Source organism: Taudactylus pleione, unplaced genomic scaffold, assembly GCF_031769625.1.
Source record: "Taudactylus pleione unplaced genomic scaffold, aTauple2 ptg000218l, whole genome shotgun sequence".
NCBI classification, from domain to species: Eukaryota; Metazoa; Chordata; class Amphibia; order Anura; family Myobatrachidae; genus Taudactylus; species Taudactylus pleione.
The window spans coordinates 7,337,021-7,350,673 of record NW_028284620.1 but is presented as its reverse complement, the minus strand read 5'-3'; the positions used below and the strand labels follow the sequence as shown (position 1 = coordinate 7,350,673).

The 13,653-nt window shown below is 43.1% G+C and overlaps 1 protein-coding gene across 3 annotated transcripts in view; it reads left to right on the top strand.

The window, feature by feature from the left end:
• The window catches only part of MTUS1 (microtubule associated scaffold protein 1), a 221,233-nt gene that overhangs the window by 116,897 nt on the left and 90,683 nt on the right, over positions 1 to 13,653 (top strand). The window contains exon 1 of one of the 3 annotated variants that reach the window (XM_088478759.1): positions 7,001 to 7,572. The exons of the other annotated variants lie outside the window; for them this stretch is intronic. Within the exon in view, the coding sequence (XP_088334885.1) occupies positions 7,452 to 7,572 (121 nt within the window). The 5' untranslated portion in view covers positions 7,001 to 7,451. Of the gene's footprint in view, positions 1 to 7,000; positions 7,573 to 13,653 lie in introns of those variants that run through there. 3 annotated transcript variants of the gene reach the window in all.

Sequence of the window (13,653 nt, the reverse complement as noted above, 5' to 3'; positions counted from 1 at the left end):
TCTCTTGTTGCATCCCACCTGGAAGTAGAACTCTATTGAAATATGTGCTACAGACTGGAACGGGAGGAAATGGTCTGTGTTGGTATATGCTGGCTTCAGTACAGAGACCTGTTAGCTCTATCTTTTTGTTTCCAAAATCATAAAACGTTGTTTGTATACTTATGCCTGCATTCTTCCACAGTAATTACAGGTAAATAATCCATGAGTAACCAGCAGCTTACTGTAACTATCTTTCTGTGTTTCTTTCCTGCCTTTTCTATCCATATCTTTTAGGACCTCTACTCAACCATAGATTTTATGGATCTATTCAGTTATATCTAACCATTTGTGTGTGTGTGTATTGTAGCATTATTTTTAAGCCATTAAATGTAACTTTTGATGTAAGTCAACTCAAAGAACAGTGTAGTTAACAAACAATAAGGCTGCTTTTGTTTGTGTGCGTTTTATAGACTGGAGCAAATTCTCTCAAACCATTGAATCGCCCCCATTCAAAGTAGCATGATACAGAAATAAATTGCATCCCTCACGAGTACCTCTGCTATTTATTTGAAAAATGTATATACAGTACACTATAGACGCATAGTGCTTTGCAATGCTTCTTTAAAGTGTATACTTTTATGATAGAAGTATGTAACCACACACAGAGCGATATTTTACCTGATCTGGCCAATTCCGACACATTGGAACGACAGATCGTGTAAAATATGGCTAAATCCTGAGTAAATCGTGAGTCCCCACTCACGATCATGATGCGATGCGCGTCCCCGCTGGTCGCACATCGCATCGTCAGATCTGCCGTGCAGTAGGGCAGATCTGACAATCTAGGAGGCGATGCACTATGAAAGTCTGGATGCAGGAGAGATCGTATGAAGATTGGACACCAAATTGTGTGGAGATCATGTGCAGAGCTGCCGGGGAGAGTTTCAAGGGAAATCGTACACATCGGCTGATCGTGTGCAGAGCGCCATGTGTGTGGCCAGCATAAAGTTACAAGTGGATACAAGATTTAGAGTAGTGTCCACATTCTGGACAAGTCTTCATCAGGAGAAGCTGAAGGTGCATCTGAAGTTTGTTCTACCTATGACTCTTCATGCTTGCTTTTTCTTTACCAGCACAAAGTATCAGAATACGAGGGCGAGTCAAAAATGATCTGCACTCTGGCTGTAGAATTTATTTTATTAAACTTTCAGAGAAAAAATACATTATTTATCGACATAATCCCCATGCTTTTCAATAAATTTTGTCCATCTGTCAACAAGCTTTCGTATTCCCTCTTTAAAAAATGTTTTAGGCTGAGCTGCGAGCCACGAATGCACCGATGTCTTCACATCATCAGACGTGAATCTTCGTCCTCTTAAGGCTGCAACATAATCCACTATCACGTGCACACTCAAGGGTCTCATCAGTCGTGGAAGGGCGTCTGGGTCCTTCTCCATGGCTGACACTTGTGCGTCCTTCTTTGAACTTCTCTATCCATTCATACTCACTTCTTCACGACAAAACACTTTCTCCATACTGTGCACAAAGTCTTCGATAAATATCAGCACCAGACGCACCCTCAGACCACAAAAAATACAGATCACTGCACGCTGCTTTTCTTTTGTGCAAATCACAAGTGGGGCAGCCATTTTTTTTTTTTTTGCACTACAGTCACAAATTTACTGATGTAACATGTTCAAACCTGCACACCAGTGACTGGGGAGACAGCGACTTAGTACTGAAAGTGTTTATAAGACATTGCTGCCAACAGGAATATTAATATAACTGGAGTGCGGATAATTCGCCCTCTTATTTTATTCACCTCTGAAATGATTTCAGTGACTACAGTTTGATAATTTTACATGCACCTAGTCACATACTCTTGCAACGTCATGTTTACGGAACTAGTTATAAGAGTTTAAATGTACACACAAGAAAAATGGAGTGTACCAGAAAAAAACTGTTTTTCTAATCTGCTTTCCAACACACACAGGGCTCCAATTACTAACGAGTTTTAACAGTTTTATGACTTGTTAGATATGTTATTCCTGTTTCTGGTATTTGTGAATCACTGTAGCTCTGGTTTTCTGCTGAGTTTCAGATGTGTTATTTTGTTTTCTTACCCCCATCAATATAGTATTGCATACTGTATTTATTAATGAGTGGTATTCGTAATTTACAGCTCGCTAGCTGATTTTGTATTCACCTTGTTGCCACTGATGTTCTTCTGACCAGAATTACGGGCTTGACCAATAATAGGAGCCCTAATGATTGCATTGCTGTCAGCCATTGGGCTGGTTTTTAGAGGCGCACCACACTACTGCCGATATTGCAGCATACTTTGATACAAATGGGGGTTGTAGGTGTAACTATTCTGTTTCATCATTGTAAGGACTCCTGCCACAAAAGTGTGATAAAATGGAATGCAGTCAGGAAGCAGACGGTCGAAATGCCAACTGTCGGCTTCCTGACTGTGCAATCCCGACAGGGGACTAATTATAGGCGTCGAAATTCCGACACCTATCATCATCCCTGCGCCGGGTGACCGACGCACGGCATACCGAATGAAGGTAAGCCGGGCCGCGCTGGGGGGGGTTAGGTTAGGGGCTCCAGGGGGGGCCTTAGGGTCAGGCACGCCCCCCCTGGGAAGGTTAGGGTTAGGCTAGGGGAAGGGGGGGTTAGTGTTAGGCACCCCCGGGGGGAGGTCAGGGTTAGGCACACACACCCCCCCCCCCCCCAGGAGACTTAGGTTTAGGCTGCGGGGAAGGGGGATTTAGGTTAGGCACTCCTAAGGGAGGGTTAGTAATAGGGAAAATACTTATCTGCCGGGATCTTAAGTTGCTGGTCTTCCGGCGTCGGGATTTGAACCGGTGGTGTTTCATACATCCATATAATGAATATTACCATTTCTGTACTGAAGTTCTATGCTCAGTGGGAGCTTATGCATTCATGTTTTCACAAGTTGTATTTCGTTTTTTTACTCTTTGTGGAGGTAACTATCGCTAACCATAATTGTGGCAGCCAACTCCGTAATACTCAAGGGATCACATTTATATGTATTCTTTAATAGCTTGTCTTTACAAAAAGTGACTCCTGTGCACAATGTTTTGCTCCCAACTTTCTAACATTGTTTTCTCTGGCTATTAGAAAATCTCTGAATATGAAATATTTTGCACTTACTGTAACGGTAACCTTGTATCTGCCCCAAATGAAAAGATATCCCATATAAACATACTGTACTGCAGGTATGGACAGACTTTTGGACTTGATCTACTCTAGAGGGTAAAAATCTTTTGTGAGCCATAAAGTAGGGGCATTTTCTTGAGCGCTAAGGGGCGTGGAGTGCCCAAAAGGCTGCTTGGCCTCACAACAAGTGGCGTGGGGGAATGTCCTGCCCAGATCTGGACGGCAGGGAGGAATATTTTTTAGGGCTCTGAGACAATGCAATGTTAACTAACAAAACATACATTTTAACATAGGTTTTTGTGTAGCTGTATAATGTACTAAACACCCCCACATATGCTTTTAATTCACATGCCACCCCTGCCTGCCCACTAGTCATGCATGCCCTTTCTGCCCATCAACCAGTCACACACAAGCCACCGCTATCCATTAAACTGTCCCTTACTGTACATGCCCTTCTGCCCACTAGTTCCCCCCTCATATGCCACCTCCTGTCAATCACTTTGCCCTACAATGGCCATTACTTACCTGAATGGCTGTGCCAGAAACTCCTGCCCTGTATATTTTGTTGCTGCAGATGACAAGAAGTTCTTGGGTCTGGCTGGGGGGGCCAGTGTACCCCCCCCCTCCCTTAATCCAACTTTGGCACTGGTGCAATGGAGCTATCCAAAAATCGGCCTGATTTTTTTTTTGTCTGCTGCTGGACGTCCACCGTGATCGATGCTTTGGAAACCACTACTATACAGCTTTAGGTTAGGTACTCACTGGTGTTATCAGGTCCATAACTAGGGGAGAGGGGGGGGCTAAGTGGGCACGTGCCCCTGGTGCTGGCTTTGAGGGGGTGACGAGGAGAGGCTTCCAAGGTGGGGAGGCCCCAGGTAGTTGCACGTGTGGGTTTGGGCCGCACGCCGGGACCTGCAGACATTCTGCAGCCCAGCCTTGAAAGATACAGCACAGCCATCAGTCTAATGTGACATCGGTCGCAAGCCAGTCAGCAGTGGCTGTCCGTCCGCGACCTCCAATCAGTTCGCGACTGGTGCCACATTAGAATGACAGTGGCGCTGACCGATCCCCGGCATGTGGCATCTCCGGTCCGTCCCGTGCCGCCCGAATAAACCCACCACGCAGCCCCGGCAGGTAAAAGGAGGGAGCTGGCTTACTGGGAGATACCATTTTTAATGTGAAAGTCCGATTTTAATAGTCTTTCATCTGTCAGTTCAGGGGAGGCTGTTGTCACTGGGGGGCTTTACTGTGGCATAATGTGTAAGGGGCCTTACTGTTACATAATGTGTAAGGGGCCTTACTGTGACATAATGTGTTCCAAGGGGCATTACTGTGGCATAATGTGTTGTAAGTGGCATTACTGTGCCAGAAAACCACACACACCGATATCCTAGTTTCAGCCATGGTGTTATATTAGTAGTGGAACACATCTGATCTACCAGCTTACAAGAGCTGGGTATACACACGGAACTACATTTAGGCTTCCACAATGTTTTTATCCCCAGAAAATGTATGTGGATTGCATAAGATGCGTTCTTTGATGTTAGCAAATGTTATCAGTGGTAGTGGGTATAGTAGCACTAGAACACTAGTTTCTGGTATCTGTTCACATGACTGTTACTATTATCTATATTAGTAAAACCCTTCAGCAGTCAGCATAATGCATAAAGCAGAAAAAAACTTTAATTGTACCCGTGAAGTAACTACTGTAGGAGCAGCCCATACCCAATTGCGCTGAGTGGCCTGGCAATACTAGGCATAGAATGGTCTCCACAGAGAATAAACGCGTATCTCTCAGCCCTTTCCCTGACCAGTTATTGCTGTGGGGCCTAGTGATTGGGTGATAAAACGCTGAGAGTAGAGGAAGTTACTTGCCTTTCCTTACATGTCAGGTTGTTTCTGGCTAAGTAGATGTTGCTCGCTACACACTGCAGTGTGCTGACCTTCCATTCTGCAGCTATATTCTCAGACTGAGCAATGATTAGACAGACCTGTGAGATACGTTGTATGTTGCAGTCGTCACAATGCTCGCTCTCTCATCTTTTATTTTCATTTGGTAATATTTGTATAATGATTTGTACAGGTAACTGTAAAGCGAGTGCATTCTGGTGGTGCATAGAGTGGTATTCTAACCGCCGGCATCCCCTGTGCCGGGATACTGAACGTATCCCAAGTGGTGCTGCAGTGGAGTGAATCTCGCAGCATTCACCTCACATGCTTGTTCTGTTTATCCTGAGGATTGTTGTCAGGGTAGTATTCTGTGACAGGGTGTGTACTCCCTAAATACTGTAGTAAATCCGGTTTGAAAGTGCAAAACACAACCTGGCATTTACATGTGGCCAAGCATGCTTCAATTAATGTGTTACATGGTTTGCAATTGTTATGTTGTGACACTGCTTTGTATCTGTATGAATACACCCCAGCCAGCAACTGTGTACAATAAATGGGATTATTTCTATCTTTAGCAGCTGAATGAACAAAACTGAGTGTGTGGGTGTTTTTATTCTTTTTGGAAACCTATCTTTACGTTTTTTGGCATTAAACAGCTCACTGGTGTAAGACGTGTTTAGAAGACTTATTTCATGATGTGAATTGAGTAGAAATGTTAGTCTTTTGTTTTGCACTTGTTACACACTAGGCGATCAAGAAAGACCGTATGATTACGACATCGTAATCGTACCGTCGTTCCTGGTCCCCTGTAGTGTCTGCACTGAACGATCAGTCGTTCAGTGCAGGCACTGTCCATCCATCATTCCTGAACATGCCAATCTGTCGTTATCGGCAGATTGTGCTGCAGGTTCAGGCGATGGACAATGTCGGAAACGACCAGCGGGAGTGCGCATCGCTGGTCGTTTCTGACATAAAAGTGCATGATTTGTGCACGATTACGATGTCGTAATCGTGCAGTCGCTCAGTAATATCGCCCAATGTGTACGCACCTTTAGTGCATAAAGTAGTTATCAAAAATATGAAGTGTGTAGAGAATTCATATATCTGTTGGTGCACAAAGCTGGTGCCTGGGCATTCCTGACTGATGTCTGTGTAAAACATTAGCAATTCTGTTTCTGTTGCAATTCTCTGTATTTAATATTTACTTCATAAAGCACAATAAGACAAATGACTACTTCAAGTCTGTAATAGAGTTGTTTAGTTTGTCAGTGTGATGATCTGTCTTGGAAACCGTTACCTGGAAGTGGGCACACCTTGCGTTTATCTTTTCAATGCAGAAAAATAAATCTGGAATAATGTGTTCCAAAAACCATCATAGAAATATATAATCTGCCTGGAAGCGGTTTTAACGAACAAATTCCCTTCGTGACAAATGTGTGTTTGTTTTTGTTTTTTTTACTCTTCCCTTAATATTCCACGAATATGGAATATTTCACTAAGAGGACTGTTTTCCTATGTACAAGGAATGGAGGGAGATGCCAGCTTTTCCAATGCGTATGCAAAAGGAATAGTCCCATGGGAAGCATTGCAACCATTTTGTTCTGGCTTCCTACCATTCTGCTGTGAAGAATAAAATTAAGGCAGCCCGCAGGATTATTACAGTCATTGTCGCTGCCTGTCTGGATGAGCGATGGGCGAGTGGAGATTGGGTGCTGTGCCCGTTCTATCATCGCCTCCCACCGTCTTCCTTATAATCACATCACTGAACACCTCTGAGCTGTGCTGAGAATAAGACTGGCTGCTTCTTTTCTTTCTCCACTAGCTCTGCGGCTGCTGGTTACTCACAGGCTGCTTATTACATGCTCAGCTCTGTGCACTTGTTACCTTACTGCTGTTGTCTTGGTGCTGCATGATTACCATCTCTGTACAGCTATACCTATGAGGGTTAATGTCCCTGCACAGTAGCCTGTCTATTTCTGTGACTGTGTATTTATATATATTTATTATCTGAGGGTTTAAGAGCTGCAAGAAGGGTTAAACAGCTTTCTCCCTGCATAATAGATTGTTATGCATGGACATGGTGTGATGTAATTCAGTGACTGCCTGTCTTCACAGGCACTGGGAGGAGGTCTCATTCTAAGGGCACGCTTTGTTTCTGCAACATCTGCTTGGGGGAGTGCTGCCGGACAGATTTGCATAGTGAATTTCTGCTTTCTGGGATTTGTTATGCGCTCGCCTGGCAGCCAAGGTGATGGAATGAGCTGCCTTTTTGAATTGCTTTTTCCTGTCTTGCCTCTGCTGCTTGGCCCTGGATCATTGGTGGTGAGCTAAAAATATAGCGTGGTAGTACATGGAGGCAGCTTCTTGCAGGATATTCCTCCACGTTTTCTGAAGACATGTTATGGTCTCCCAATTTCTCCTTATCCAATATGCGTGTGCGGCTGACTGCTAGCGGACTGCTCCGAAATCTGCGTCTGCCTACTGGGTACCGGAAAAGCACAGTTATCTTTCATGCAGGTTAGTGCTGTCTCCATGTCCTGCCATCAGTGCCGTGTTCTACTAATAGCAGGGGGACATCTTGTTTACAGCTCCAGCTGGTAGCTGAGACACTCGCTTAGGTGTTCTGCTATATATAAAGGTGCCTGCTATGTCTGTGGAACGAAGCTTGTGTGTGTACATATATGTGTGTGTGTGTTTATGTGTATATATATATATATATATATATATATATATACACACACACACACTGTGTATAATTTTTATGACATATAAAGAATTCTGGTTTTTTTTTAGAAAAGAAAATGTTATCTATATATTATAGTTTATTTTATTTGATTACACGGTTGCATTTTAAGCTTCCGTGCACTGGAGATTATCTTCTTTGACGGTGTAGTAATACTAGGTGTGTGGCTGTCATTTTTTATATGGTGATCGATTTTAATGAAAACTTAACAATTTTATACATTTAGTAACCTGATATTCACAAGAGCGATGGGGGCCATTAATTCAATTGACGGGTTTCACATTTATAGGTAAATAAGTGGATTTGCTATACGTTGATTTGCTTATTAATTAACCGGTTAAATTTAGCTAATGCAAGAAGCTTTAATTTGGAAGTGTTTTAATTTGATGCATAGAGAACAACAATCGCCATTGATCTAGTGTGTAAGAGCCCTGTGTTGATGGATCTGTGATGCAAGTCTTGTAAATAGTGTTCATATCTCGCATAAGCTGATAGGTTAGGCTGTGAGGTATAATAGAGGGTTTATTTCACTTCCATCTTCCCTTATGCTCTATTTCGCCCTCACACAGTATTAAGTCAGTGGATCTGATCTTCTAAATAGTGACTCAGATTTCACAATCCGTAGGAAACTACTAAATTGTGAGTCAGATTTCCTGATCCATAGAAAACAGTCGGTCTGTCTGGGTTCCTAGGTGATTGTAAAAAATCCGCTATAAAATGTATGCAGATATAAATAGCATTTGTGTAGCCTTTAATTACAGTCCAGGTGGATGCAGCTGTAGCTTTCAATCTCCTGGAAAATGTTGTTGTGATATTTATACAGAGGTAGTGGAGCAGAAATGATCTGAAATCAGAGCATAGTTACAAGTAACAACAAACAATAGAAGACGTTACAAATTATAGAGGTATGTACAGCAAGGTGTATTTATCTAGAATCAGTGTGGGATTTGTACAGTGGGAATAAGTGGTTTGGGTGGCTAATGTTTATTACTGCCATTCAATGAGGGAAACTGTTTTAGGATCCAGCATTAAGGAGGATTGGTGCCATGTTACAGGACTGCTTATGTTTATTTTAGAGAGCAGATATTTATTCCATGATACTAGTACTGTGATTGGCAGGCTATGTAGAGAGACGGGATTAGCATGTCTTTCACACGCTATTAGTAATGGCCCCTCTAAAAGGTTACTATAGAAATTGGAAATTGCACCTCAGTGATCATGTAATAATTGTCCTGATTATCCCATCCCTGAAATAACTACTGTAAAAAGATGGCACTGACCTGCTTTATGTAGATTATTCTGCAGCCTGTATAGCTTAGATATATAGATTTTTAGAATAATGTTTTGAAATTTAGGGACATAATTAGCCACCTTAACCTGACTTGCGAGATAACGCGGCCGAGCGTTGAAATGATGTAGTCCGGTACAATATGAAAGAATAAAATTTTTTAAGATAAAATTGTCAGGACGGATCAGAACCCCTGGGACATCCCCTCCCCCCAAAGTGCAGAATAATGGGTTAATAGTTGAGACAGGTATATGGGGGTGTTGGATGAATGGGACAGGTGTTTTTTTGGATTCAGGTTGGCGTTACAGGTGTATTTTTTTTTTTTTAACCAATTTAATAAACATGGTGTAAGTTACTTAAAAATAAACGTACACATGTTTTAGGTACATTAATTTAACTAGAGCAATCATTTCCTGACAAAAACGCTTTCTATTTTTTTTTTTTTTTTTTACTGTTAATGCAAATAACAAGCATTTGCAACCTATTAAAAGCACCAATTATTTTGCTTTTGGTCCATAATGAACATCTACTGTATACTGTAATCCATTATCTGTAGTTTTTTAGGGTACAGGCTGATTTTCCCCATTTTCCAACACAATTAACACAGCTATTAACAGCTAAAATTAACACTCACTTTTTTTTCAAATGGCCTGGCTAGTGAATCGGGAGCACTAATAGCTGCGCTAGGAAATTAGGAGGAGGATGTATTATAGTACTATAACTCTGCCTACTTCTCCTCTTTACCAAGGCGAAGCAGGAAGCACTACCGATGAGATATATTACCATCTCGGCTGCCTGAGTGGTGGAGTGAAAACTCCCGACCTCCGGCAATACCTGCTTGAGCATACACCGCATCAGCCTAGTGGTGATGCGCCTTCTCACCTGCCGGCAGGCCTCCGCAGCAGCTGTGTGTAATAAGGCAATGACAGCTGCAGTTGTCAATATCGATAGCTGCAGCTGTCACAACGGTCAGCACCACTGACCTTTCATACATTGCCCTGCACATCGGCGCTGCTATTTTGTAGATAGTGCCACTGTCATATAACACCGGTCCCCTCAATAATACATGGGGGAGAAGCGATATCGGCGCACATAACATGCGCTGATACCTTATCGCCCCTTTTTACATCTCCACCTCGGTGCGTTATTTTCAACCAGTCAAAATCTTGCCGCTTATTGGAATTTGTGTCTTAGGCCATACATCGCATCCCTACTGATCGCGTATGTACCAACATACAGTGCATCCGGAAAGTATTCACAGCGCTTCACTTTTTCCACGTTTTGTTATGTTACAGCCTTATTCCAAAATGGAATAAATTCATATTTGTCCTCAAAATTCTACACACAATACCCCATAATGACCACCTGTAAAAAAAATTTTGGCAAAATTAATAAAAAAAAAAATCCTAAGAAATCACTTGTACATAAGTATTCACAGCCTTTACTCAATACTTTGTTGATGCACCTTTGTCAGCAATTACAGCCTCAAGTCTCTTTGAATATGATGCCACAAGCTTGACACACCTATCTTTGGGCAGTTTCGCCCATTCCTCTTTGCAACACCTCTCAAGCTCCATCAGATTGGATGGGTAGCGTAGGTGCACAGCCATTTTCAGATCTCTCCAGAGATGTTCAAACTGATGCAAGTCTGGGCCTCTCAAAACCATTCACAGAGTTGTTCTGAAGCCACTCTTTTGATATCTTGGCTGTGTTCTTAGGGTCGTTGTCCTGTTGAAAGATGAACCATCGCCCCAGTCTGAGGTCAAGAGTGCTCTGGAGCAGGTTTTCATTCAGGATGTCTCTGTACATTGCTGAATTCATCTTTCCCTCTATCCTGACTAGTCTCCCAGTTTCTGCCACTGAAAAACATCCCCGCAGCATGATGCTGCCACCACCATGCTTCACTGTAGGGATGGTATAGGCCTGGTGATGAGCGGTGCCTGGTTTCCTCCAAATATAACGCCTGGCATTGACGCCAAAGAGTTCAATCTTTGTCTCATCAGACCAGAGAATTATGGTTTGAGAGTCCTTCAGGTGCATTTTGGCAAACTCCAGGGGGGCTGCCATGTGCTTTTTACTAAGGAGTGGCTTCTGTCTGGCCACGCCACCATACAGGTCTGATTGGTGGATTGCTGCAGAGATGGTTGTCCTTCTGGAAGGTTCTCCTCTTTCCACAGAGGAATGCTGTAGCTCTGACAGTGTGACCGTCGGGTTCTTGGTCACCTCCCTGGCTAGGGCCCTTCTCCCACGATCGCTCAGTTTAGACGGCCGGCCAACTCTAGAAAGAGTCTTGGTGGTTCCGAACTTCTTCCATTTACGGATGATGGAGGCCACTGTGCTTATTGGGACCTTCAAAGCAGCAGATATTTTTCTGTACCCTTCCCCAGATTTGTGCCTCGAGACAATCCTGTCTTTGAGGTCTACAGACAATTCCTTGGACTTCATGCTTGGTTTGTGCTCTGACATGCACTGACAGGTTTATGCCTTTCAAAATTCTGTCCAAACAACTGAATTTACCACAGGTAGACTCCAATTAAGCTGTAGGAACATCTCAAGGATGATCAGTGGAAACAGGATGCACTTGAGCTCAATTTTGAGCTTCATGGCAAAGGCTGCAAATACTTATGTACATGTGATTTCTTAGGTTTTTTTTTTATAAAATTTGCAATAATCTCAAACTTCTTACACGTTGTCATTATTGGGTATTGTGTGTAGAATTTTGATGACAAAAATGAATTTATTCCATTTAGGAATAAGGCTGTAACATAACAAAAATTTGGAAAATGTGAAGAGATGTGAATACTTTACGGATGCACTGTATGCGATCAGTACCGCAAAGGACGGATCTTACGATAAGAGCTGCCCTTTGCGTTCAGCGCTGCGCCACGGGGCATACAAGCATCGATGCGGTAGAAGTCCATAGGCTTCTATAAGCTAACGCCAGCAAAAGTTGCCGTTACCCTCTGCGTCGGAGCCCCGGCTGACACCCAATAGTACATATGGAAAATGCGGTGTAAACCAGAAAACATGGTTTTTATCCCATTTTCCATTCAGTACATCCCGCCCTTAGTGTTTTTGCAATACTTGAAGTTCTGGGCATTGCAGATGCTTAGAGATTAGCCCTGGTTAATATTAACCCCTCCTGATAGGTTAGCAGTGTGTTGCTGATATGCCTATATTGTATAAGGCTCAAGTGCTGTTTACTAAGTAAAATGTGTCTTACCTTGCTTTCTTACCTTTTAATCAGGGTATTCAACATTTGGTCCTCAGGCTTCTGTGAAACTACTCATCCCAACATGCCCTAAAAGCAAAAGTTGCAGGGCTTGCTGGGATTTGTAGTTGCGCAGCAGCTGGAGTGCTGCATGTTGAATACCGCAGCTCTAGGTGCAGCAGGACCCTCGGTCAGTACGTACATGTTACACTGCAACTGCTTGAAAACAACGCAGGGATGTAGCACTGCAAGAAGTTTTGGGATTTGTTTTGTCCATTTTGTTATAGAGGATAACTCCCTTCTCAAGCAGATAAACTGAGGGAATCCCTTATCTTTGTTCCCTTTAACACCAAAGTCATTAATCTCTTTCAGTTCTAATCCCTTGTACATGCTCATCACCATGGTAAAATGTAAATTACAGCACAAATCAGATTTCCCGGATTCAACATATATGGACACTGGTGCACAAATAAATATCAAACACTACAAGTTCTTAATGATGTGGTTTCATTTTTTACAATGACAGTGGAAGAAACGTCTGGTTGCCATGGGTTATCTGTGCATCAGTTTTCATAAAGGCTACCTTTTGTGTGGAGCTTTAGGTGCTTGCAGAATGCATAAACATCTTGGTGACCTATTATAGGGTTGACACAATGATCAGTGCTTTAAAGGCGGGTTGTCCACTGGTCAAGGTATATACATTACATTGAATGGCTATCATAAGATGTGGCGGTAGACTTTTCCCTGTTTCCTCTTGTAATCAGGGCCGCCATCAGGGGGGACTGCCGGGACTACTGTCCCGGGCACTCCGCCAAAGAAGGGGGGCCCGTCCCGCTCCTACCACCCACCCGCCGCTATTACTATTACTTAAGCAAGGCAAAGGGGCCTCCTGTCTGATGCCCGCCCACCGCAAATGAATGGGCCCCCCCCCCCCGCTACTGCCTCGCCCGGCATGTAAGAGGTGCCTGACCTGTGACTGTACGCATGAACAATAAAGTTTTTATCTGGCGCGAGTAACGTCATAACGTCACCACGCCACTAAAGGAGAGAGAGAGGAGCCGCAGCGCCCTTCTAGACAACCATAGAGCAGAAGCCTGGACCTCAAAAGGTAAGAGAATTCATATGCTGCCTGGCTGGGGAAGAAGGGGACAGGCTGGACCAGCAATGTGTGCAGGCTGCAGTGAGGCAGAAGGGGGCTGGAAACGTCAGATAAACTGTACTTAGTCACACAGGCTATATAGAATTAGTCCACTATGTGTGTGTGTGTGTGTGTGTGTATGTATGTGTATATATATATATATATATATATATATATATATTTATATTAGTCAAAGAGTTCTTGACAAAGGGGCGTGA